We start from the raw sequence: 27152 nt of genomic DNA, 5'->3' as shown, positions 1-27152 counted from the left end.
ACATGCTTATATTTTTTAAATGTATGTATCTGAAAAGGTATGTTTGTATGGTACCAAAAAGCTGTGACCAGAGGCATTATATTCATGAGCTGTCCATTTAATACAATTTTACACAAATGTTTATTAGGATAAAATTATGAAGTTGTAACATTTTATATCCAGAAGTTCTGAGGTTAAATGCACTGTGACATCATCATATTTTGCTAAAAATGTATTGCCCATTATTCAATGGCATGACCTTTCAGTCAGGTACATCCAGACTAGTTTTGGCCACCATTGAACAAATGGTTGGAGATGATTATGAAAGTAAAAACATCTCAAAAACTTCAAATATGAAACCCATATGTCAATCACTTCAAGCTCAGGTTTCATAGTAAAACATTTCCCACCGAACCATATAATGCTCTGTGACACCTTCTTATTCATCTGATTATATTTCACACTTGTGTTTGCATTGGTAACATTGTGGGAACTCAAAAATTAGCCTTCAAATATCACACCGAATTTGCCAAAATTAGCTGCAACACCCCCTGCCCTCGGCTTAGCCCTCTGGGATTTAAAGAGGAAGAAGGAGCAAGGGCCAAAGATGAAAGTGTCTGGGGATCTCAGTAAAATCAAAAACAAATCTCTGGGAGCGTTGGGGTTAACCCCTTTGGCCGCCGAGGGCTTTGAAGTGCTTGGCCATACAGTTAATTGTGAGAGTCAGGATTAGAGAAAGGTGGTAACAATTTAACCCGTGCAACAAGAGGGCTGAAGGCCACTGTTCAGGCCTATCAGGTGTTTGCAGATGTGTGTGCGCCTCAGGAAAAGCGACAGCAAACTCCTGGAGATGAGAGGAAGGCTTAACCAACCCATAATGCTTTGTTTGCTCAAGCCCCCATCCAATTGTAATTGGCTGGGAGGGGGAACATAAGCCAGCTGACTGGCAAACTGGCGCACTTAACTGTAACTACTGTGGACGTTATGCTGGCCTGGGCCGGAAGAAAACTTTATAGTTTTTTGTTTGTTTTTTTTGAGTCATGTATATATAATGTAGCAACTTTGTTCAAAACAAAATGGAAAGTAGGAGAATTGTACATATCTAATGGCTGTTTCACTATGTTTGCAACAGAAGAAATGTGAACATTCATCAGATGTGCTTGTAGAAGTTGAAGTGTGTCTGTTCGATGAGAAGGGTGGGTGGCGGACCTCTAAAATGCTGAATTGCTTCAAAAACAGTGGCAGTGTCTGCAATTTGCTGTTGTTGCATCTCTCTTGTAAAGTATTTTGCTTCAGGAGAATTGTCATAACCTGCTCGATGCTGCCTGTGAACATCATCTTAGAACCTGCAAACGCACATCTCACTGTCGAGTTGTATTTACCTTCTGACAGTCTTTCTTTCTGTTTATCCCTGAAGGTCATGACAGCTGATGTCTTTTTCTGCTGTTATATGTTTGAGACTTGCTGGTACTGATCCCTGCTGTCACCTCTGCTTTCTGTTGCCTCTCTTCAGGTAAAACATGCCATATTTGACCCAGACCTGAGTATGCATTTCAGAATAGGCTTGAATCCGTTAGCTCAGTCTTTTCTCTATTCTACCTGTCTGTATATGTGCTTTGGACATATCTTCTTCTTCCTTATAGTCTTTGAGGTTTTCTGTATTGATTTATTGATATTGCCCATTGAAATTAAAGGCTAATTGTGGAATTTTTGACCTCAAGTAACACTATGGAGCTGGTTTTCTATGAGTAGCCCCCCAGTTTGTCTCACAAGAATGCACATGCACTCCTACACAAACTTAACACTTGATACAAAATCCTGCCAATGGTTCCACACTGTTCCACTGATCCAAAGGTGGTAGTAACACACCAATAACTGCAGCAATGCATCAGAAAAGGCAGAAAGAGGAAGACTACATGTAAGCAAACATGGATGTACAAAATGGAATCGCAACATGTTTGTTAAAGCTCAAGGATAAACAGTGCGTTTTGGTGCCATGGAAACGATCACCTCACATTGTGGGAAATAGTCTGTTTATATACTCTAGAGCCGGTAGGCTGGAAGCTGAGGAAGGTTGCCCAGAGGTAAACATTTTCTTCATCCCTCACATGCGGATCACTGTACCTTCTTGATTTAGTTTCTTTTTCAATAGTTTTAGAAGAAGTTGGTCGTCCATTTACAGCCACAATCAAATTCCCACTTCTCTTTCACTATCACTTAAAAGTCTAATTAATAAATCAACCTTATCATTGATATCGGACAATTCTCCATTAACTGCATTTTTAACAAGATTAAGTGCAAATGTTTTGAAATGTATTTATTTCTGCAATATCTGCATATCTAATATGGTTACATTTAGGAAACAAAGAGTTGAGGGAAAGACCTTGGTCATGGAGTTTTAAAAAGGGCCACACTTAATTGAAAACTAAAAACTCTGCATGAAGGTCACTTGCACTTCATCCACCACCCCAACCTCCACCTTTCCAGCTCACTAAATCGAGGTGACCTCCCTGCATTTGCACTCAATGTTGGCATTGGAAGTTATGAATTGAGGGATACTGGACTGGGAAAAACATGATTGGACAACAGTTCTATTCATTATTGCTAGGGATGACAGTACGCTCAGAACTAGTTTCAGGAACATGTCCATTTTTGATAACTGCTGTTTAATGTTTCTGTCAGCTTAACAAATTGTACCAAAAAAGAACAACTTGACTACTAAAAAATTGTTGAGTCTCTCACACAAGTCGACAGGGATCCAACACCTATTATGTTCACATTGCGTACAGTTAACTGTCTGTCTGTTCTGGTCATCAGTTGTAGTCCACTTTCACAGTGATGACAGTAGATGTGTGTGACCATGTTTCTGCTGCCCAAACACAGGCTGACAGCCCTCGTAGGTGGTACTGACAGCTGTGTCCTGTATCACTGGTCCGTGCTTTGTGTTTAGGCGTTAACGGAAGTGAGTTTTGTTTAAGGCGTCTGAGTCTCAGGTTTGATTGGCAGACAATGTAGATGGCCACACATGACCCGACTCCCTGCTGGGATGGAGAATAGGTCTGTTGTTCCTAAAACAGTCTGCCAGTTACAGCTACAGCTAGGCCAAAATGTGGGGCCAATATCAGCCCATTCTTGAAAATAGGTTGTTAGTTTGTCTGTCATACCATTTAAATATAATGGGTATGATGCAGTTGATTAGATACAGGATGTGGATACACTATGATGAACAACTGTATAATAAAAATCTAACCTTTTTATAGATTATAATGTTCAGTTTTTGTCAACAGTGGCATTATATTATTGTATAAATTATACTGGCATTGATACGTGGTTTCAAAATTACAATATCTAGTATGTTACAGAAGGCATTAATACATGAGAATAAGGTCAGCATACTGTAGCTGGCGGGGGAGATACTACATATGAACACTATACAATATAATCCAATTCAATACAGCAATACAGATGATACAGTTAATTAAACACCTCTCTGACATTCAACAACATGATTGCATTTTAATTTTATACAAAGGCAGTATTTGTTGTAAGTTTATTATGTTAGATTACATAATGTTGTGCAAGTACTCAGTACTGTTCTTTAATCAAAAATATTTTATTTTAATACACTGGTTTAATATTAGAAACCTGCAACAACAACCCCAATTCCCCAAAAGTCGAGGATGCTATGTAAAACATTAATAAAACAGAATGTGATAATATTCTTATCCTTTTGACATATATGTAGCTAAAAACCTCATCAACTTCTATGATTTTTATAAGTGTATACCTTTTATGAATTTGATGCAAGCAACACGTTTTAAACAAGTGTGGACAGGGGTAACAAGAACACCTGTTTGGAATATTCCACAGGTAAACAGGTTCATTGGTAACAGGTGATAGTATCATGGTTGGTTATGATTCAAGATTAATTTTATTGTCATTCAAAAACTCTATACCAGACAGGTACACAGTGGAAAGAACCTATGTTGCATCTGGCTCAAGACGCTAGAGAGGCATCCTCAAAATGCTGAGTCGTTCACGAGCAGGATGGGGCGAGGTTCACCACTTTGGGAAAAATGTGATTGTATAAGGGAGATTACTACATGGGCTCAGGAACACTTCAGACTATTTCATTCTGTTTTTACTTACATTTTACACAGCGTCACAACTTTGTTGAAATTCAGACTGCATGAAAGTGTCAATACCACCTTACACACTGTTTTCCACCACATATAACAGAAGGACCGTTTTAATTCTCTTTTTGTTTTGTTTTTTCCTTGTTTTGTAACGGATTAGTCATCTAATCATTTTGTCATTTTGAATGTCAGACCATGACAGGTGACATCTTGATGTCTTTTTTACGACCCAAAATGCTTGAATTTACAACTATGTAAAATAAAACTAGCAAATTTTTACATTTTAAGAGTTGTTTCAGCACTAAAAGAATTATGGCAATGAGATTTTTCCTCACATTTCTGCATTTGATAAACTACAAAAAGATAATGTTTAAACTTCAATGTATGAGTGAAAGAAACTTATTATTATTATTATTATTATTATTATTCATCAGTGATCAAAATCCTTGGCAAGTGCTTGATTTGTATTTGTTCATAGATCAAGTCATCATTTTAGCGCTATAATCAAAATATAAGTAGCACGTATTTGAACTTCATTCCAGTTCTACAAACCTTGAAAACAGGTTCAAATATCAGCGATGACATTCACTCACACTCCGAGCTGATGAGTGGTGATACCCACTAACATCTCTTCCCCATTTGACTTTTGACTGACAGGTTATCCTCCACACAAGCTGTAGGTTAGACATATTAGCTCTTTGTTGCCTACCACAGCGCCGACCTGGTCTTATGGTGCCAGTCTAGCTGGATATCAGCGCGACGCACGGCCTCTCTGGCACCACAAGTTCCATTTAGCAGAGGCTTTCATCCCCCTCCCCACCCACCCAAACACTATCAGAGCCTTTCTTTCACTTTTTTATCTCCTCCACACACATCCCTGTGCTATCTGTCTCTTCCTGTTTATTTCACAACCTTTCATGTTTGCTCTTGGTTTCAAAGGTATGGCCTTTCAATTTTTTATAGGCTGTAATCTAAATATAAGGCGTTTTCTTGCACATTAACTAAACCTTGAGTTTAAGTGTAACTGTGTCTCTTTCTTGACCTTCCTGATTTGATTATTTTTTTATCTTTTCTTGTACCCCAGTGCTTTATTGTTGTGTTGTGTCATGTCCATTTGCTTAAAAGGCCATCTGTTTTATTTCAGTCTGGTCTTAAATTCTCAATTCAGTTAGAATAAATAAAAACAAAATGTATTGTTTTTTTAAAGTGAACGTCTTCTTCTGTCTTCATCCTTTTTGCTTTTTGCACATTTTTTTTGTTCATACACCATGAGTCGTCCTCCACCCCTTCTTCCTCTCGGACACATCCATATTCTCTCCTCCTCTCTCTCCCCCTCCTGGGTTCCCCGGTGGGGGTGCTGTTTGTAAAGCATTATAATTTATAACGGAGCAGAGTGGATTTAATTTCAGTGTGCGGGGGCTCGCCAGCAGGGCGCCAGCCTGCAATCAGGGGAATCAGCAGCTCGCACAGGGCCTGCAAACACACACACACACACACACACACACACACACACACACACAGAGCAGACCCCCACATAGAGCCAGCTAGAATGGAAAGTATTATCAGTGGCCACAAACGGACAGTGTTTCTCGTCACCTAACTCCCTGGATGCTCCCTCCGCAGCCCGGCACCTTCTCAGCTTCACTTTCTGCCCTGCTGCAGCTGCTCTCGCTCTCTCTTCCCCTCTCTGTTCCTCTGTAATTTCTCTGTCTGCGTCTGGCTTACATTATCTGCATCTTCCTCCCCTCCCCTTTCTGTCCCTCTCTTACTCATTGTCTCTCATTACAACTCATTACCTATTTGTTGGGGGTTAGAGGCTTTCTCATCACAGACTCTGCGGCCCTCTAAAGACAATGAAGGTTCACCAGGAGGTCAAATCCAACTATTAGTCCTCCTGTGTCCTTGTCAAATATTTGCCTTTGTCCCTCCCTCTCTCCATCCTGTCTCTTCTGCCCCGGGGGGTGCGTTTTTTTTTTTTCTACTCTACCCATTTGCCAGTTGCAATTTCCCCTTCATAAATCCTGCTTCTGTGGCAAACTGTGCCAGACGGTGGGATGATCCTTCCTCACAGAAGGTCAGAGACCGAACAAGAGGAGGAGGAAGAAAAGATAATGTTTCTCTTTAGCGAGTCGTTTTGCTTCTTATTGGACGCGACTGTCAATTTGATAGTGACCCTGGAAGCTAACATGACAGAAAAAAGCCAGCTGATGTTCCTGTACAGTATATGTTAAACTGGATCTAGACCTCTTTTGGTTAAGATTTAAAACTTCCCTCAAATTATGTAAAATAGTTTGTGGACCAACCTGAAATGACCTCACTTTACACAAGAAAGTTTTCTGTCCCTCAACTATCTGCTGAAAACCAATTATTGTCAAACAATTTCCAAAGGACAACAGGGCAGCACTCACATATGTAAATAAACCTCAAACTTAAGGTGGGGATTAAATTCTCGCAGATATTCTGCTTTGATTGATTAATTTTAAACTGCTTGGTAAAGGCCACTTTTTAAAAAAATGTGTGTGTATATATATTTAAAATATGATGTCATTACAAGGCCATGCATACAGGTATCTGATAGGGCCGCATACTTAATCGAAATATGGAAGCTGCAATATGGCCCAGTGTAATATCTGAATTGGAAAAGCTGCAATTTTGTCACATAATCTTGTTTTCAGTGAAAATGAAAATTGTGATACAAAAATGATCCCACTAATCCAGAATCATAGAACAATTGTAATATCTGTCAAAGTAATTGCAATGAAAGATTTGCCAAATCATGTAGCTCTATTATGTGAGGAAGCATTATAGTGGACTCAGCATATGCTTGAATGTGCGTTACCGCAGCAGATTATGGTCACACCGGCCCCGTTTACACCTGGCATTAACATCGAAGTTCAGATGCTAATGTTCCAGAGATGCATCGAGATCCTTTCACTCAGACCACATTCAGAGGTGGTTTGGGACGAACATGAGCATATTATTTTTGCAGTATGTATGCAAATGTGTCCCAGTGTCTGATTTGCATTATGTTAACTGTAATCCACACTACTTATTTGGGCACTCCTACCTGCCAAGATATGCAGCAGATGTTTGTGAACACGTGTCTGTTCCAACTGATTTTACCATTGAACTTTTAACCGCAATGTCCCCAGACTCCCTTAAAAATATCAAGACATTTTGTGAGTTGTTAAGAAACTTAGAGAGGTGAAATGCAGTTTTTGATAAATTCTTAATTATTTATTCTTCAAAATTTAGCAAATGCAGTAAATCAAGTTATTTCTTTTTTTGTGTATTAAAAGACTTCATGTCCGTTCTTCGCAGCATTGTAACTGGCCTGTCAGCTACGCTGTGTCTGAAAGTGTGCCTTCCAATATTTAGCAGCTGTTTGAACACGCTGCATCAACTGATTTCAGCCTTTCTACAAAATTCATGAACAGTGGAAACATTTTATTGACGATAAACATTTTAAATTTAACAAATACAGTACACACTAACCAATTTAGGCTACATCTTTGTCACCCGTGGAGAATTCCCTAGACTTCCTCAAAAAATTGTTGAGAGTTGTTGAGTTGAGAGCAACATATAGACTATGTGCAACTGTTTGGTCCATGTTTCTACATTTCACCAGGGGTGAACTGATGTACTTAGAGCCATCCACTTGTGATGGGAGTTAATCCCAGGTACAAACAGGGCTACATATGCTCAAACCTCAATATGGTGGTGGCTCTCACTTTGTCTTGATCAGAATCCACAGCCAGCCATTCCCAGACACATACCATTTAGACAACTTTCTGCCTGATTCACTTCTTGTGCAGAGCTGCTATAACTGGGAAAGCATGAAGCTTCCAAAAATGCTACAGGGGCATCTTCAAGCTCTGGCCTCTCATAAGCATTCACCATGATGCTAGCTTTATGCGCTGGGCTAACCTGACTAGCATGATTTAGTTAACATAACACTTGATGGACTTTCATTACGGAACCTGCACTTTGGAATGTCTGTTCCACGCACACCAAGACATAGACTGTTATTATTTAGTTCCTATGGTATTCCGAAATAAACAGCTAGATAAAGGGTTCCTGGTAAATTTGTGTAGTGTGAACCCTATAGTACTTAATCATAGAAAATACACCAGAATTGAACTTTACAGTAAGTGTTCAACTGTAAATACATTTAATGAAAATTCATATCTACCCTTACTTTGATGTTTTGTTGATAGAGGAGTTAATTTACTGAAAATCAGGTAATGAACTAAAATTCAATTGTGTGGTTTACTAATGTTATGACATGCAGCTTGTCCACTTCTGCAGGTGGCAGCTGTATAACTTGTTTTGCAGAGCTGCACATCTCTAAATCTCACCTCATCTTGCTCGTATTAGTTTGTTGCGTTGCCGCAGTGCTTTATCCTCTGGGATGCAGATAGTTTTAATCTGAGGCCTTAGCCACTGTGTTGTTCTGTTCCTGCTGTTATATTAGGATGATTGGACATCTGCTGTGGGGGTGCTAAGCTGGGAACACTAGTCCAATATCCAATAGGAAATTTGTCTGACGCTGCAGCATCATTGTTCCAGAGTGTGTGCAATACACACAGCGTCGGTTTATGATCAGAAACTTGAAATAGTAAATGAACATATACGGTTTTGTCTGATGGAGTGTTTTGTGTCTGGTGCACATGTGTATTGTTACTGTTCACTATTGGGAACTCAGCACCATCTTACTTCATTTAGTATAATTAATACCCTGCCTTTCCACTCTCCTTGGATTTTGGATTGCCTTTATCTAGCCCCAACTAACAACTACAAGAAATGCTTTATGAGCTCAGAAGAATAACATACAAGCACAACACACACACACACACGCATGCACACGCACGCACGCACACACACACACACACACACACACACACACACACACACACACACACACACACACACACACACACACGCTGCAAAAACGTTTGACATCAAAGCCACAATTAGCTCATTTATATTTGCTGGACATTCTGAACCACATGAATTGGACAGGAAGCAAGTCATTTCTCTCCCTGTAACATGCTCCAGCAACAAAAGTTCAGAGGAAGGGCTCATCTCACAAAGGCTCCAACATCAGCCTTTTTATATGTGGATACCACCTACCACCCCACTCCACCCTGTCTTTACAAAATAAAACAGTGTACATTGGATAAGTCATTTGGTATCAGACACTTTGTAAGTAGTGTAAAATGATACAGGCCAATTGCTCCTTTTAGAATAGAAAACATCACACTATAGATATAAACACATTTAAATAGTGAAAGATGATGTGACCAAGAGTAAGTGAGAATGAAATATGAAGTACTACAAATTCCCGGATATCTCAAAACTGGTCAGATAAAATCAATACTATGTGGATGGCTTGATACCATTATGTAAGACTTTTTAATCGTGATTATTTTGGTAAACTGGTCCTATATATGTCCATTACCTAACCCTCCCTCACACTGAATGACAGAACACTTTTTATGTATTGTAAACATTACATATTGCACAGGTGTTTCTGTCATTAAGTCCATCCCCTGTATTAAGAGCTCAGTCATCTCACTCTGGATAATCCTAGTGATTACAGCTATACCATATCTCAATACATTTACATCATCAAATCTGCTGTTGCTCAACATACTGTATGCTAAAGTGTTAGCATTAAGCATTGTAGGTAATGATCTACTGTAGACGAGTGGGAAACCATGAGCATGCTTGCTCATAAGGGTAGATAAATGGAAGTGATTTTTTATTAGTAGCAATAGAACACCTGTACTTCTCATGCTACAACTAGTCAAAACGTCTGCAATGGTGACCTTTTCCTTCCACTTGTTTCCTTCACCAAGGAGGTTATGTTTTTACCCTTGTCCGTTTGTTAGTTGGTTTGTTCGTTTGTCAGTGGGATTACAGAAAAACAACGGAGCGGATTTTCATGGAACTTGGATGGAGGATGCATCTGTGCCTAGAATCAACACCATTAACTTTTAGTGCACATTAGGATAAAGGGACAGATCCAGGAATTTTTCCCATTTTCTTTAACATTGCAAGATAGGGCCTTTTTTGATATTGTTGTTAATTTCTCAGCGAATAATGTATGGATCTTAAATGAAGACGATCAGGCATATTTAGATAGCTGATATCTATAACTGAGTGCAGCAGGGGACTGTTGGGGGATATGCACTCCACTGAATGCCATTCTAGTTTGTATTACTTTACACTTTTGTCTTTGCGTGGCTCAGTTTCCTGAAAATTGCACAGTGGCTTTAAGTTGCTCCTAGTGTCTCACTTTTTTCTCCTTCACATTCCTTGTTTTACTAGAGTGATTCATTAATGTAGGGGACACTTTCCTTCAATCATATTTGTTTATTCTGATAAACCTGAGTGTCGCCGGGCAGGCTGTGGCTGCCAAAATCACTTCTCTGCCAATGGAAATAAACCTAATGACCTTTGTTGCCTTGCCAACTTCTAAAGACGCTGTGTGTGTGTGTGTGTGTGTGTGTGTGTGTGTGTGTGTGTGTGTGTGTGTGTGTGTGTGTGTGTGTGTGTGTGTGTGTGTGTGTGTGTGTGTGTGTGTGTGTGTGTCACACTAATGGCTAGAGTTGTAGTTGTTTCATTTAAGGCAGAGTTATGAAGTGTTATGGAGCCCTTTTAGGTTTTAACCTCCCTTGGCAGCAGTTAGGGTCTATATTGCAAAGGTTAGAAGGCTTTACAATCACTCATTTTTGCTTTTCTTTTTTCTTCTTGTGCACGCACGTTCACACACACTTGAACGAAGCTGCACTGGCCATGGCTTTTATACATAAGCTATACTCAAATTTAATCAAAAGTCCTAATGGGTTCTGTGTGGGACGTTCCCTTCCCTGTGTGTTTGTGTGCGTGTTAGTGTGTGTGCGCGTGTGTGTGTTTGTGTGTAGGCAGGCAGGCCAAAGGGGGCCTTAGAGGCAGCAGTGGTTGATTGGAGGGCACATGTGTGATGTGGCTGAGAGATCAAACACACTCGCTTGATGAATGTGAGAGCGGAGGGCAGTGCTCCTTTTCTCCGCTTCTGATCAAGGTTGGGTTGTTCTCGGTTCATTACACACACACACACACACAGGCATGCACACACACACACACACACACACAAACACATACTCCTTTTATAGAGTGAGTCATTGACAGTAAGAATACTGGTGAGGCGCATTTATATTTTGCCATGTATCTACATTTATGCTGCGTGCGCGCGTGCATGCGTGTGTGCGCACGTGCATGCATGTGTTTGTAGGTTCGTGAGCTTGTTGCCAGTAATGAGGTCAATCTCCTGTGTGGAGCTAAAACCTCTGTGTGTCTTTATCTCTGTTACATGGCCAGAGGATTATTCTCATCACTCTCAACACCACTTTCACTCTCAACCCTCTCCCACACTCTGCCTGTTTTACTACACACATTCAGCAACTGCTTCTTCTGTTCTATTGAATTACAACTGACGTCAATATGTTAATTCCTGAAATATTTATCGGATGATATCTCCTTTAAGGATCCACTTTTGTATTCCAGAAAAATATATCGGTTTTAGAATATCTGATGTTTTCATTGATTGGATTTTCTGGAATTTGGTGAATGTTGTGTGCTTTCTGGGAAGCTGTGAAGTTGAAAAACTTCAATAAAAATGCCTACTTCCAAAAAACAAAGGCAAGGTATTTAATGTCTTCAGTACTTTATGTATACTAAAGTCAGTTGTATAACAAATTTGTCAAACACACACACACAGTGTGAGAGAGAAAATGTTAAAGAAAAATATATGAAGTTCAGAGATTGAATTAAGGTGTATCTGTGTACATGAAATATATTGTTTGTGCCTTGATGAAGATTTTATTTTTGTGGTGTGTCTTTACAAACAGCACATCCAGCACATGTTCCTGTTGAACCATTATTAAGCTTGTTCAATCACTGGACAAAATGTTAGTGATTGACACTTGATCTTGATTTGAAAACAAGGTTGGGTTGAGAGAGATTAATCAGCTCTAACACATGCACAAGTGTATTTCTTCTTTTTCCCCCCACTAAAAATGCAGTAGAGGCCATAAGGTATTTACAAGTAGTCTTGTGCATTAGGATCTTACACATGCTTTGTGTGTTTCTGAGGATAGGTGAAGGCTATAAGGCAGGGATCCATACACACACACGGATACCCTATTAAGGCTATTTTCAATGGGCTGGTTGTCTAAATGGCTCTTCTATCTACAGTGCAGGGTTGTTTTGGTTGATGCTGTGCTTGTATTTCTCCTAATGCCCATGTGCACCTTTTTTCTTGTGCAGACACACACTCATACACACACACACACACGTCTGTCTCTCTTTGCAGTCTGTTTCACCATAATTGCTAACCACCCCCCTGCCCTCTGTTCACTTCACACATGACGTGGCCCACCTTTTCACCCATCTGTCGGAACTACTGTGTGTGGGTGTCTGTGTGTGTATATGTGCATTGTGAGCTGTCATGCGAGACTGGAGCAGTGTTGATCAACGGGCCAAGCCCATGGCATATGGCCATGTCCTGGGGTGCTGTGGCATATAGGAATGCAGGATAGCAAACTGAGCGGACAGGAGCTTGTGCACATGGCTGTACGGATACTGATGTGCCAACATTGCATATGCAACTCATCAAGTGGAGTACTGAGCATCCATTTCTCTCTTTGTCTGCCTCCTCCTCCCTCCCTACAAACTGCTCTTATCATTGCCAACATCACAGTCACTTCTCGGTTCTAAGTGTGGGAGGGGTTGTCTGTTGAGTATGTAAATGGGTTCTTCTTGGTCTGCCCACATTTTGATCTGCCCATGGTACCTCCTCCCATCAGTTAGGCTAGATAGTGTCAGCTTGGACAGACACAAAAACTCTACTCTGTGTATTGTTCTGAAAACAATTAACATTAAACTATAACTTGAATAAACTCTGTTAAATAAGGTGCAAACAGGGATTCAGGATTCAAGTAGGTACCCAGTAAATAAGGAAATGTTTAATTTTAATCCTATAAGCACAGCCACTTCAGGCAACGATTGGCCAGCTGAGGTGGAAAAGTAGTCACGATCGTCTCTTCACCTTCTTTCTTGAGTTCTCTTTTTTCATTCTTCACTTGTGTGAATGCAACATCAAATGCTTTCAAGAAGAGACTTTCGCATCGAACAAAAACTCACTAAGACCCACTAACATCTGGCTTTTGTTTTTAATGTGAATGTATACAATCTGCATTGAGTTACGCGTCAGATGACTCTGCAATAGTCACTGCGGTTTAATGGCTGCACCTCTGACCTGCTGTGATGAAAACACAACATCCGAGTGGACACGCTAATATTTGCCCCTTGTCGGGTGCAATGCTATTATACACATTTAAGTAAAGACTTTTCCATCCGTCTCTGTTTATTCAATCTGCACTGTGTTTGAAAAACAGACTGAAGTAAGAGATACTAAACAGTAACCACCATTAAATTGCCAGTGGCTTCCATGTCACTTCCATGAGCTTTGCTAGCTGCCTGATCAGTACCGTACATGTGCAGCATTTACCAGAGACGAGAAGGAAGGGAGATGTTTCGCTCCTTATCTCTATGGAAGGCAGTGGGGTGCAGCCAAGGGGAGGATATGATAGCAGGCTTTTTGCCCTTTCTTCAAGTGTCATCATTCCAAACAGGTAGAAACACTTGCTGATAGACTTGGAAGGTGACATGTTGAACATACATATTTTTTTCAAGCATACTGTCATTTCCCATTGAGAATAAAACAGTGTTCCTTCTATTTATCTTTCTACAAGTTTTTTGCATCTCCAATTTAAACTCTCCATCTGCATTATACATAGTGTAAGACTAAATTAACACAGATATCTTTTTTGCATGTCCCAGGAATAGAATTTAGGATCTGTGCTCTAATGTGCGTCAGAGTGGGGATACATGCTATGAAATAAACCAACACTGTTCCTTGCTTTCCCCTTCATTATTTATTCATATAGACTGATTGAATGACTCTATGGTGTGTGTTTTCCCAGTGTATGGATGCTGAGACTTTATCTAATGGACTCGGTGCTGTGATGGAGGCTGTGCTGCTGCCTTCTTCTTGTACTCTTTCTATGTTTTCAGTGTAACCACCACTAAGTCCAAAGACAGACCGGCAGTAAATGTAACATATTCTGTGCTCTACAGATCATAGGGCAGCCAAAGGCCTGTCGTTTCTACAGGGTGTCAGGGCAAGATTAAAGAGTAGGAAACACCTCAGCAAAATCTGTAAAATCATTGATTCAACAGGCTGAACACTCAGTTCGAGAACTCTTAATGTCGTTACACCATGCCCAATAGGATTAACAGCAGTGTAGTGCTAGTTACTGAAATGTAGTAATCGCCACAGTTACTAGTTGCCTGATTAAACAGAAACAAAATTGCTTTACTGATTACTTCCACCAAAAATAAATGTGTTATTGTGATAAGTACATTTTTTTAGTTACTTTTCAAATGTCGCTTTGAAATGCTGCCATTGGTAATTCATCTATAGCTTTCATTTCAGCTTTTGTTGTGGACAGAACAAATGCTAGCATTGGTGGAGATGTAATCTTTGTGCAGGCCTGTTGCTTGTACAGGTGTTCCGAAAGCTTAGAAAGTTAGTTTATTGAGGAAAGAACCTTTCACCAAGGGCACAAGTTACTTTTAACTAAAATATTGCTTTTCGTTCTGCTTGACAGAAGAGTAGTGAGAATATCTCGACACGGCGATACTTGGCCTGTCCACCATCACCATACATGTCAAAATGTTTCCATGCATCCACACGAGAGATCAGAAAAAATATGGAGCATAAACAGGAAGTGCAGATGTATCTCTGAAGCTGGCTAACATAAATTAGTTTACCTAGCCAAACAAAAAATAACTAATGCCATTCAGTAACACTAATTTCCCCCACCAAGGAGGTTTTGTTTTTATTCATGTCTCTTGGTGGGTTTGTTGGTTGGTTGGTCAGCAGGATAACACAAAGCCATTTGCTGGATTTCTCAGAAACTTGGATGGAGGATGGGTCTTGGTCAAAAATTTATCCCATTATCTTTCGGTGCAGATCTAGATGATGTGACGGATCCTTGAATTTTTCTCACTTTCTTTAACATTGTGAGATTTGTGATTTTTCGTTGTTGACCTTTCCTAGGGAATAATGCATGGATCTTGATGAAAAAAATCAGGTGTGTTTAGGTTGGGGGTCAGCACCCTGCGGCTCTGGAGCCAAATGTGGCTAATTTGCCTGTCTGCAGTGGCTCCCTCTTGCTTTGACAAAAATTGAATGGAAATGAATAATGGTTATTTTTGACATTATCATTGTGGTAGGCCTGGAGTGATTCTTACATTGTCCAGTTTTAAAAATGTGTAACCTACACACTGAATAGTATCTGTTCTGGCAAGTTATGATTTTGTCAATGAATGGAATGACTGAGCTGATGTTGTTGTGTTTTATGCTCAGGCCCCAGGGCAATTGCTCTGGAGGAAGAAAGAAAATGATTCCCTCATTAGCCTGATTTATTTATTTATTTGTCTGTTTTTAGAGCTAATCTACTGATATATGCTTTATTTTTATTATCAAAGTAGGCTACTTTTTATGTAATTCATTTTCACAAACACGAAGAGGACTCAAGTAGGCCTGCATATAGTTCTGTATTGCTACTATATTTTAAAGTAGGCCTGCACATACCAGAAGCATTTTCTTCACTTCACAAGTGTTCAGTTTTAAACAGGTACAGTAAAGGTTGCTGACCCCTGATTTAGGTGGTAGGTGACTGGTATCTATGAGTGAGTACAATTACAGATCCTAGATCTGGTGATCTTAAATTATGGTTAAGCAGTTATGGGTGGTTTGAAACTGAGTGATAAAGGGCTATTGAGTTTGATATTGGATTAAGCTTGATGAACTGAAGGGAACTGTTGGGCCTTGGCAGAGGTATACACTCTCTTGAGTGCTATTCTAGTTACTTAATTTAAAAAATAATGTGCTAGTCACTGCCAAAATTAACGGTCACCAATAATGGCCATTGGCCTGCTGAGACTGCTGTCACTGTCATTGCATCGCTAGTTAGTGTTTATACAAAGATGAGTACACAACAGAAAATGCAGTTAGCCCATCCGTTTGGAAATGGAGGGGAAAGGTAAGAAAGAGAATAAATATCACAAAGTGTTAACTTAAAATCCTTTTTCTCCTAAGGAGTGTGCGTTCTTCCTTTCTCCTGCTGTCAGGACACAGGGCTGTACATAGATCCAGATGTGAGGGAAACAATCAGAATGTATTAAGCAAATTATGGCGAGTGTGACATTAAAACATTCAGTGGAAAACTCCATTCAGACAGCAGTGCATTTTTGCAAAATGCCATTGTTTATTTGGAAAAGTGAAAATGCATCTGGACACCTTCTGTTCATTGCAAGCTGAACTATGATGATGACACAAAGATAAGTCATGGTGGAATATTTCCACTGGGGATTTTTTACCCATTTGACTAACCAGCTCACTGACAGATAAGTTGAACTCTAGATATCTCAGTCCTTTTTCAGCCCTTATTATTTTATTTTACATCTGTTTAATAAATTGTTTGCGGATGTTTTTTTCTGCTTCAGCAGCAGTGGTGATTCATTCCCTCTAACATAATGCAGATTGCTTGTCCGGATTTTAATCCAGTGATTTTACAATAGCAGTATTATAATGACGCTTACAAAGGGATACAATGTGAGAGCGAGTAAAAGAGAGAACATTGGCATGGCAAGCGATAAAGACTTAACCCTTGCTCCTCTGTGTTGTGGATTAAATGTAGCCTGTTTATTACGAGCTGGGTTTGGGGATAGAGGATTAAGTGGTCCCTCACCTCTAAAAGAACAGCTCTGGGATTGTCATGGGATAGAGCCGATGCATTAGACCTGGTACTTATAATGCTGTTCACACACAGTAAGAGCACAGAGAATGTGATCACTGAACTTGTTGACTTTACCTTCCCTTTAATTAGGATTTCAGGAAGGTTCAAATCAGACAAAGGCCTTGGAAAGGCGTCCTGGGCTGATTTACAGATATCCTCTGTCACGCTGTGTCTAGCAGCAAGGTTTTTACATATTGGTCACAGCAGGTGGGCCACAGCTGATAAACCCCAGACAGACTAGGAGAAAAGGGGTTTTCTTCACTGCCTGATGTAATGTACGAAATATCCAGTAATATCCAAACTTAATAATTACACTTTATCATACATCTACTGTAGTGTCACTGCTATTGCTATTTTTCAATAGCCTGTTGGATCATCTGTTGGATCATCTGCCACGTTTAAGCATCGGCCTTACAATCGGTTCAACTTTCAGTATGTTTGACTAGCTTTACTTAAACTCAGTAAAGCTACTGTATATACCCTGCAACTTCAGTGTCATCACAGAAGATTGAATTGATATATCTTCTGAATCTCTGTACGTATCAACAGGTGGTTCAGCAGATATCCTTCAAATGAAGTTTTTTGGGTTGCTTTTCTACTATTTAATTGAATCTAATCACTAATTACTTACCTATTGAATTAATTTGAGGTTTTTGAGTTGTAAATTAATAGTAAATTACCAGGGATATCAGGGATTATTGTTACTAACAGCAGAAAGTCCTCCCACATCTCACTAAGGATGAGGATCCACCGTGAGCGTTTTAGCATTTTACGTGGGCCGAAAGTATGTGTGTTTGATTTGGGTCCATTAGCTCAGATCTGTGATTAATTAAGGTACATCCCACCTGTTTTTTACAATGCTAACCTTAACCCATAATGACAGCATCCTTAATTTTATTGCATTGTTTTGCATTGTTATACTGTTTATTAGCTGCTAGCTGTTCCACATCCTGGAGGTGAAAATTACTTGAGTAAAATTTCAGGTCACTTTTAACTTTTTTCCTTTAAAAAATAAAATTACTCAAGAAAGTACACGAAAAACAACTTTGTTACAGTAACAACAGTAAATGCAATGTGTTACTTCCATCTATGATGCTTCTGAGAGATGTTTGGCCAAAAGACAGACACTGGCTTGCGTTAAGTAAAGCAACAGAAGCGATGATAAGATATTTAACAACCTGGAACTGTATCCAGACAGCATTATTGGAGCATTCCTGACCAACCTGCTTTCGTTTTTTATCGTTAAGTGAATAATTGCCCTATTTTTAGCAGTCCAACTGGGCCATTTTTGGATCAAATTTGTGAAGGAACACCTAATTATTGTACCTGCCAAATTGTGTCATTTTGAGCTGATAAGACGTAAGCATCCAAATTGGCAGTACATATATGTGTTGATCAGTCAGGTCAGCTAGACATCATTTTAATAGTAGAAAATTCTGCTCTCAGAATGTTTTTCATGGCAGCTTGGAAGCATGGTGACTTGCCTCAGCTTTATAGCAGTGTCGTCTACGCCTAGGCTGACTTTTCATGAGCAAGGTGCAGTGTATACAGTACATGTGTGTCTGTGTGCTGTTGTATTGGTGTTCGTGTCTGTATACGACGCAACTGTGTTCTTTGGCTCTCTTCTGCAGAAACAAAGGGAATCTGTGCTTGTGTGTCTGCATTTGTGTCTGATGTTTAACAGTTTTCCTCTGAAGCCTTGTCAGACATGCCATACTAAACACACACACACTCACAGAGCCTCAGAGCCATTGTTTCTCACACAGCAGGGCACAGGGTCGATTGCCAGTTGTGGAGAATTATCAGCCTCCCTGTGTGTGTGTGTGTGTGTGTGTGTCTGTGTGTGTGTGTGTGTGTGTGTGTGTGTGTGTGTGTGTGTGTGTGTGTGTGTGTAGACATGCTCTCAGCTGAGGGAGCTGGTTCACGGGCCGGTCAGAGCCGCCTTATTTCCTTTTAATTGACTTAAGATGGGCAAACAAGACCTCAGAAAGCACACGGTACCCATTACACTCACACACAAGAAACACACAACGCCAAGATGCACACTAATGAAGCACACACACTGACACACACACAGCCACAATTGCTCCTGCGTGTGTTAGCTACTTTACAGTTCCATCAGACTAAATGAGGGGGTTGTGTTTTCCCAGTCAGCACTGCTGCCTTCCAGCAGCTCCACTATAACTCCTCTCAGAGTAGTAATGTTTTTAGTCACCTCGCTGCACCATGTCCAGCTTGGTTTAGGTACTCACGTGTGCCCTAAGTCAAGTTCATGATCAGAAAGGAGACTGTCTTGTTGTTTAACATAACGACTTGCAAGCTCTCAGACTCTCTTTTCACACATGGGAAATGAATTATTGCTGGCTCTAAATCTCGATGTAAGACGGTGGGTTTTTTTCAGTGTTATCATCACTATCAATTCCATCTTGATCCACACATGATACAGTTCTGTGGTGAGGTCAGCAAAACAGCAAGTTGGAAAATGATGTCAATAAGACAGAAAAGCATTATTGGTTCTCTCACAGCAGCCTCAATGAATCTGAATGTTTATCTCCATGGCTTGACTTCTGACCTGCAAGAGTTACTTGTAGTAGTTCTCGAAGCACCCTGTGAACCCCAAGATATTATTTCCCACAGTTTTATCTTTTATCTTATCTTTTATCTTTTGGCTCTCTTTTAATTCCTATTTCTATGCCTCTCCACGTGGCATTATGTTTTCAGGTCGTCCATCCGTACATCCGTACGTTATCTAAGTAACGCCTTGAGGGAATTTCTTCCAATTTGGTACAAATGTTCACTATGACTGAAGGTTGAAATAGTTAGAATTTGGTTGCCCAAGGGGAGAGGTCAAGGTCACTTTGACCTCTAACACACATATTTTTGGCTATAACTCAAGAATTCATACAATAATTACAGGAACATTTTACACAAATGTTTAATTGGATAAAATGATGAAGTTATGACATTTGATATCCAAAAGGTCCGAGATTAATGCACTGTGATATTATAATATTCTGCTTAAAATATTCTGCACATTAATTAACGCCATAGCTCAGGAACAGCAACTTGACAGGAGTACAGACGCATAGAACCACAGGGTGGTAATTGTAGTTGAAGAGGCAATACACACTTTAACATGTTTTTTGAGCTGTGAACTTTATTATCTGACTGTATGCAGACATTCTGTTGTTTAAGATCATACTTGCAAGGTCAATACAGACAGAGTCAACCATTTGAGACTTTTCTATGTCAAGAAATGTATATAAAACTTATACAAAACTAAGACTTTCTGTGTTTACAGTGTGGACATGGAGAGTCAGTCAGCTCTGCTCATAGCTGATTACTGTAGCTCTGACTACTGGCTCTGTGCTTATAGCTATCCTTGCTATACTGAACACTGGTCAGTCTGTCACAAAAATCCCTGTGGTGTCAATGATGATTGGTGTCAGGCCACGCCCCCTTCAGTAGTTGTGTTGTACAGCAGCATTTTTTTTTACGCTTTAAAGGGGTTACAGACCCTTGGCTGATAATAAATGGGATTTTTGTTTTGTACTGTGCATATAGAATTGAACTTTATCATTTTACTTCGGTTTATGTTTGGTCATGCACTGCAGTGCTCACCTAAACATTTATTCTCTGACTTCCAGTTGTCTCAGTATTCAAGTTCGACAAAATTATTAAAGAATGACTTTTACAGAACAACATGATCCCAAGTTTAAAGTTGCCAGAATATGTGCATGTGGTTAAAAAGCTTAAAGCAAAAATATCCAACTTTTCAACTTAACCCCCTCCTAGTGTTTTCCTGTTGCATAACTGTTAACGCCACTGTCAAAAACACAGGGACATGGTTCCGCTAGCAGTCTGGCTACTGCCCAGTTCACTCTTGTTTTACCTCGGTGAACCACTCACTCTCCCTCTTCTCCTTCTGTGCCTCCTCCATCAACAAGGTTATTTTTCTGTGTACAATGAGTGCTCCCTTTGTGGAGTAATTGGACATTTATTTTTCCAAGAAAAATCCAACAAGGTGGCAGGCCGATTAGCATGGTTAAAGCGAGAAGAAGAGTGAAAATGTGATCTATACGTGGATGGTTTTCTACAGCCATTATACTGTGCAATCAGTCAAAAAAAAAGTCAATTGCAAGTTCACCATCTTCTTTAATTTGAAACAGTCGCAAATACAAACAAATAATCACAAAACTTATGCATCTTGAAAAAGAAAGCCAAAGGAAAGTTGTGTATACTCTACTTGCTCTTAAAGAAATTAAAAAGAATGTGCGAACACAGTTCTCTTATAAAGAGAACCTAATGTACTCCTTCCTACTCCTATCATTTTGTCCCAGAGCTCCGCCCATGTAGTCATTTTCTCTTTAGTCCCTAGCTTTGGTCAAGATCTAAAAAATGCTGGATACTGCAGTTCCCATAATGCTTCTAGCATCTGTTTTTCTATACTCTTCCTTTAAGGCTTTGTGTTAGAAAGTCATTTTCAGTGTTTTCTTGATCCTATTTGGTACCTGGCAGACAATCTCTTTTGACACACCACAGGTTATCAGCATCCTCAGAAGCTACATACACAAACAAGTTGTCCTTTGATGAGCTGCATGCCTCACTCACTCATCTGCTTCTTCCAACCATAGATATGCTTGCTAAGGAAAAACAAGTATTCTAATAAAAGTACACACACATGTATCGCCAGCAGAGATTTACAACCCAACTTTTCTTTTTATTTCCTGTTTGTCTCCTGCAGGTTATTCCTAAAAAAGAAGCTCCTCGCTCTGCAAATTACCATTTCAATTGTTTGGTTTTTTTTCCTTCGTAAGCATGCCTATCATTTTCATTACCCCTCCATCCGTCCATTCGTCCTTCCCTGTCTCCCTCACTACCCAATCATTGTTTTATCATTGGTGTGAGAGAGAAGAGGACAGGCGAGAGGAGGAGGAGGAGGAGGAGATGAAGAGAGGAAGATGGCCAGCTTTCTACTTGTCTGTCTTTCTGTTTGTCTGTCTCATTTTTGTCCAGGTTTGGCCTCGTTGACAGAGGACATTCTTAACTCATGTCCGGTTGATAAAAATAGCATATACTTTGAAAGTATTCTAAAAGAAATAATGATTTTTAAAGCCACAAAGAAATGAAATGAAATGAACATTTTGAATAACAACACATTATTAAGGCCATTTGAATGATTATTTCTAGCTCAATTGGCAACTGGCATGACTAATGTTATGACATTAACTCTGATAGAAGGCAAGACTCCCACTGCAGTTTCTTCATCTTGCTGTTAGCTTACAGTTTAGTGTTGGGCTAACCAGGATGCTCTTGCTGCAGAGCTTTACAGCTTTGTTTGCTGCCATGTAAAACCAAACTGTGCTTGGACACTTCAGGGGGCAAGTTGGCCAGAATGTGTATGCCGTAGCCCAACCATAGTTTCCTTAACTGCTCATTTTGACATCAATATATGGGATCACACAGGGAATACTGGACAAACAATTTGTTGTGAAGTCTAGGGAAATTGATTAACACTAAAGCCCAAACCTATTTCCAATTTATACCCCTACCCCTCATTTTCAAGTGCCCCCTTGCCCCTCACAACAGAGCTAGAAGGACCCCTCGGACCCCAAATAGGTCAAAATGCGGGACCGTCGTGCTCAAATCAGCTATAACAATGTAACGTTGGCGAGCCAGCTAGTTGGCAACTAAGACATCAGCAAACTCAATTATTACAATTGTTTTTTGCTTGTTATGAAGATAATGTCTCAAGACATTAAAATGAGTTCTCATAACCCTCAGTTAGAAGTGTGCCTCTAAAAAAACACCACAGAAACACTTCACTCTACCCCTCGACCCCAACAAGCTACCCTCATGCTGAAACATATACTGAGTGCCAAAGATTTAGATGCTAAAGAAAGGATGCAGGCCTCACTTGAACCCCGAGGGTCACTTCATCGAACTTGGTTGGTGGGAGGCAGGCTTGGCATCCTTTGATATAGCTCTATTATTCACTGTTTTCTTAACAAAAGTTTCTTGCTATTCCTCAACAGGCCAGCTTCCTTACATTGGTGTTTTCTTCCTCCATCATTCAGCATGTGTCTAGGACATTGATCATTGCTTGACCACTGACATATCTTAACTTGAATAACATCAGAAACTTAATTGAGCATAATTGCTTTCAGCCTTCTTAAATGCGTGCTGTCAAAGACAGAAAAATTATTATTTGTGAAATTATGTTGAAAGACAAAATGGGCTCTGGAGATGACATAAGAGATGTTGAATGTGCTGAGATCTAATTGTTGCTTTCCAACTTGAAGAAGCAGGCGAAAGAACAGATTTAGCCATTTTCATCATTTAGCAGATCTCTGTTAGGGATTCACTGTTTAAGGACTAAAAATCATGATTCCTAGTCAGATTTCAAATTTTAGCTAATTGAGGAAAACAATTGATTACACATTAAACTAATTGGACAGTAGTTTTTGAAATTAATTTGATAACTAAGCTTACAAAATTGACCAGACTTATATTTTAGCAGAGTGACTGGACAAGTGCAAATTGGTCATCACATGACTCACCATTATCTTAAATGTTATAAATGGTACTACAAAAAGTAATATTTAATCAGGCATGTTGTCCATTTAAATGTTAGTCAAACTGTAACTATTGACCTGGTCTGTATATGCTGCAGCTAACTGATTCACTGTTTGAAGGAGCTTTCTGTTAATGTAGACAAGCTGGTGAACTTAAAGTAGTGGCCACTGAATCTGTATAGTACATCATAATTTGATTCAGTCCTGAAGACATCCAGCATTTTAAAAGTTTGACATCAGGTAAATGCTGTCGATCAACTTTGACTGTCTCTGAGCACCACGCGTCATTGAAGTAAAACAGAGTTGACCTCACCTCGTCCTGCTGGAGTCCTATCATGGAATGTGGCTGAAATGTCTATGGTGATATACTGTATTTATACAAACAATGTACAATACCAGCTATTTACTCAGTAAAATGTAACATGTTCAAGTCAAATGGTAAATGGACTTGCATTTATATGACACTTTTATGTTCTACCAACTTCTTTAAATGCTTAACAACACTTTCCACATTCACCCATTCACACATTCATACACTTATGCAAGCCAAAGTACCCCACAACATTTCTGTGCTCAGCCATTCAAACACAGTGACGGAACAGTCATCAGGCGCAATGCTGGGTTCAGTATCTTGCCAAAAGACACTCTGACATGGAGCCGAGGCTGGGAATTGAACCACCGACCTTCTGATTAGTGGACGACCCGCTTTACCTCCTGAGTCACAGCTGCCAAAATTAGCCAAAATTGCTGCCTCATAAGAAACAGTTACAGTCCTCCCAGCCTTTAGTTCACAACAGAGACTGAAGGAAAGTGTACTGGGCTCAGCTGTCTCTTGTATCTTGGTACAATTTTTTCTATGGAGAAACTCGCACAAACACATACACAGCAGCATTTGCCCTTTAGGCAGAGAATAAAGCACGTATTATACATTCAGCTCAGGATGAGATGGAAAGAAGGGTCACATTATGAGGGAGGAAGTGCACTTGTGTATGCAGAGGACCAAGCACCGTGATGTGTGTATGGGGCTTCTACAGTGTTTAATTGTTGTTCTCTTCAAACTACTCATATTAATATTCATACAATACCACTTTATAAAGAAATTCACAGGTTTATATACAAGTTTGTCCTGCTGGAGAGCTCCCCTGCTCAGTGATAAGAATGGAAACATCTTAATCATCTCAGTATATTGTCTGCTCTGGTGCCTCATGCCAACAGCTTACATACTGTACACTATGTTTCTCACCTAAATTTGTTTTGAAATTTGTCCAGTGCAGTGCATGTCTGGTTGTTGTAGGTTTTCTACTTTTTGACACATCCTAACTAGCGGAGAAAAAAACACTTGTTTACTTTTTTCAGACCCAATTCGCTCTCAGTGTTGGCATAGAGCCAACTATCACTCAGCATTGTTTAGACTAAACCTTCAGTATGGAGCACATGAGAGATGTAGCAGTTGATTTTTATCACAAAGTGGATGAGCTGACCAATTGGACAATGTTCAGTTACCTTCAATAATCCCGTCTATCTCCTGTTGTTATTGTGCATATGTGTCAAATAAAACAACCCCTCAGTATGGTGCTTTGAGGTCTAGTTTGATGGTTTTCAGTAACCAATAGATGTATCCGGTTTGTAATAAGCTGTTAAATTCCTTAAAGTTGTATTTGTGTGTATGTATAAAACCTAATGCCACATGTAAATATGCTATATGCCATTTGTATTGTGTGTTTAGTGAAAGTTCCCATCTCAGTTCTACATTAAACAGTATATGTTTTACCTTAAGCTGGGAGTTTTTAAGTATGTGCCTGGCCTCACATGCAAACAGCCACCCACACCACACCATCTTTTCTCAATTCCAGCTCATTTGAACATTACGCCGAACTTGTGTGTTGTGTGTGAGGACAAAGGACGACCTCACATCATGTTGGCCCCTGGCGCAGTGTGTTGTGTGACAGCGTCCACACATTGAGAGTCAAGAATGGTGTTTGTGTGCATGTGTGTTTTGTATTATTTATACATATGGATGAAGGAGTGTTTGAATGAGGTCTTTGGGGTCTTTGTTTAAACTAAATAAGTAACTTGTTGTGGGATGTGCACACATACTTGGGTTACGGTGTACAGTGTTTTGAATTTTTATTATATATTCACATAATACACATTTTTACTGTATTGTTTCAGTATTTCTGAGGTGTTGCTGCTTTGCTTGCCCTGGTAGTATTGCGTTATTTATCCTCTATTTTTCATCCTTACCTCTTGATGTCCTTGAGTTTTCAGTTATGTTTTGCTGATACACCAGCATTCACTCCATTTCTTTTTGCTCTATTATTTTTTTTATAATATATTTCTTGTTTCTTTTTCTTTCCCTTTTTTATTAAATCACTTTACGGTCACATCACTGACACATGTTGCTCTACATATGTATACAACTTTTTTTCCATTTACGTTAGTTTTTCATTTAAGTGAGCAGGATCCACAATAAGATTTTATTTGATAAGGTACACTGAAATAGAATACCACCCTCACTAGAAAACACCAGCATCCATCATGTGTTCAAATAGTTGGACACCACGTCCATTAACAATAATGTTACAGTTTCACTTTTTCCACAATGCTGCTCTATTATTGACTTCTGAAACAGATAAAAAAAACGAACATGATATTACTAACTTTTCAGCTAGCTAACAAACGATGTGACAAGTTATTTAAATAACAAAACACAGAGCAGCCAAAAATTTCCCACCATGTACGCTTACTAGGCTCCGACAGCATGTTAGTCAATTTTATTTGTGTATCTGTTTGAATTCAGGTAGCATCTCTGTGTTGATTAAATTATGTTTAAATTTACATCAGTGTACTTGATGAAACAGTTTAATTACTAGCTGTGCAACAGAGCTCTGCTTAATATTAAATCTGGATTTACTCATTTCAAATGTAGTTTTTGATGAACTCTGATCAGACCTAATCATAGATTAAGTTAATTGTGTGACATTTAATAGTGCAACTTTATTCTAATTCTTTTTTTCTCTGTAATTAATGAAATCATTTAGTAGCCCGGAGGCCTTATTAAGTGATCCCTGCAGATACCCTGTGTCCCTGAGTTCACATTTCACTGTGTTCAAGTTGGCGTTGCACTCCTCTCCCAATTTGAGCCATTACTCTCCACTTTGTAATCAGCTCCAACAATTATAACCTTGCAATGCGCCTCTGATTACTGTCCTGGTGTATTTTGGACTGTTCTGGGAATCCAGAAAAAAAAAAAAAACTGATACTGGTCCTTGCAGAACTGTAGGTTACACACATTTACAGTAACCCTCTATGTGTGTGTTTGTGTGTGGGTTGCCGTTCGTTTGAAGTGCTCATTCCCCCAAAATTACAGTGCTGCCATAATGAAGTATTACCATGCGATTCCGAGGCAGACCAGTACAAAGAGTGAGCTGTGTGCGTGTGTGTGTGTGTGTGTGTGTGTGTGTGTGTGTGTGTGTGTGTGTGTGTGTGTGTATGTGTGTATATGTGTGTATGCGTGTGTGTGTGTGTGTGATAGTTAAGGTGTGTTA

General features: G+C 39.5%; 1 protein-coding gene across 3 annotated transcripts in view; it reads left to right on the top strand.

The window, feature by feature from the left end:
• The window catches only part of bcas3 (BCAS3 microtubule associated cell migration factor), a 372855-nt gene that overhangs the window by 191470 nt on the left and 154233 nt on the right, over positions 1 to 27152 (top strand). Inside the window, exon 24 of one of the 3 annotated variants that reach the window (XM_084350100.1) lies at positions 21774 to 25380. The exons of the other annotated variants lie outside the window; for them this stretch is intronic. Coding sequence (XP_084206226.1) covers positions 21774 to 21784 — 11 coding nt within the window. The 3' untranslated portion in view covers positions 21785 to 25380. Of the gene's footprint in view, positions 1 to 21773; positions 25381 to 27152 lie in introns of those variants that run through there. 3 annotated transcript variants of the gene reach the window in all.

Source organism: Pagrus pagrus (assembly GCF_965226575.1).
Source record: "Pagrus pagrus genome assembly, chromosome: 4".
In the NCBI taxonomy this organism is placed as follows: domain Eukaryota; kingdom Metazoa; phylum Chordata; class Actinopteri; order Spariformes; family Sparidae; genus Pagrus; species Pagrus pagrus.
The sequence above is the reverse complement of the archived record's forward strand: the minus strand, read 5'-3'. Positions and strand labels throughout refer to the sequence as shown.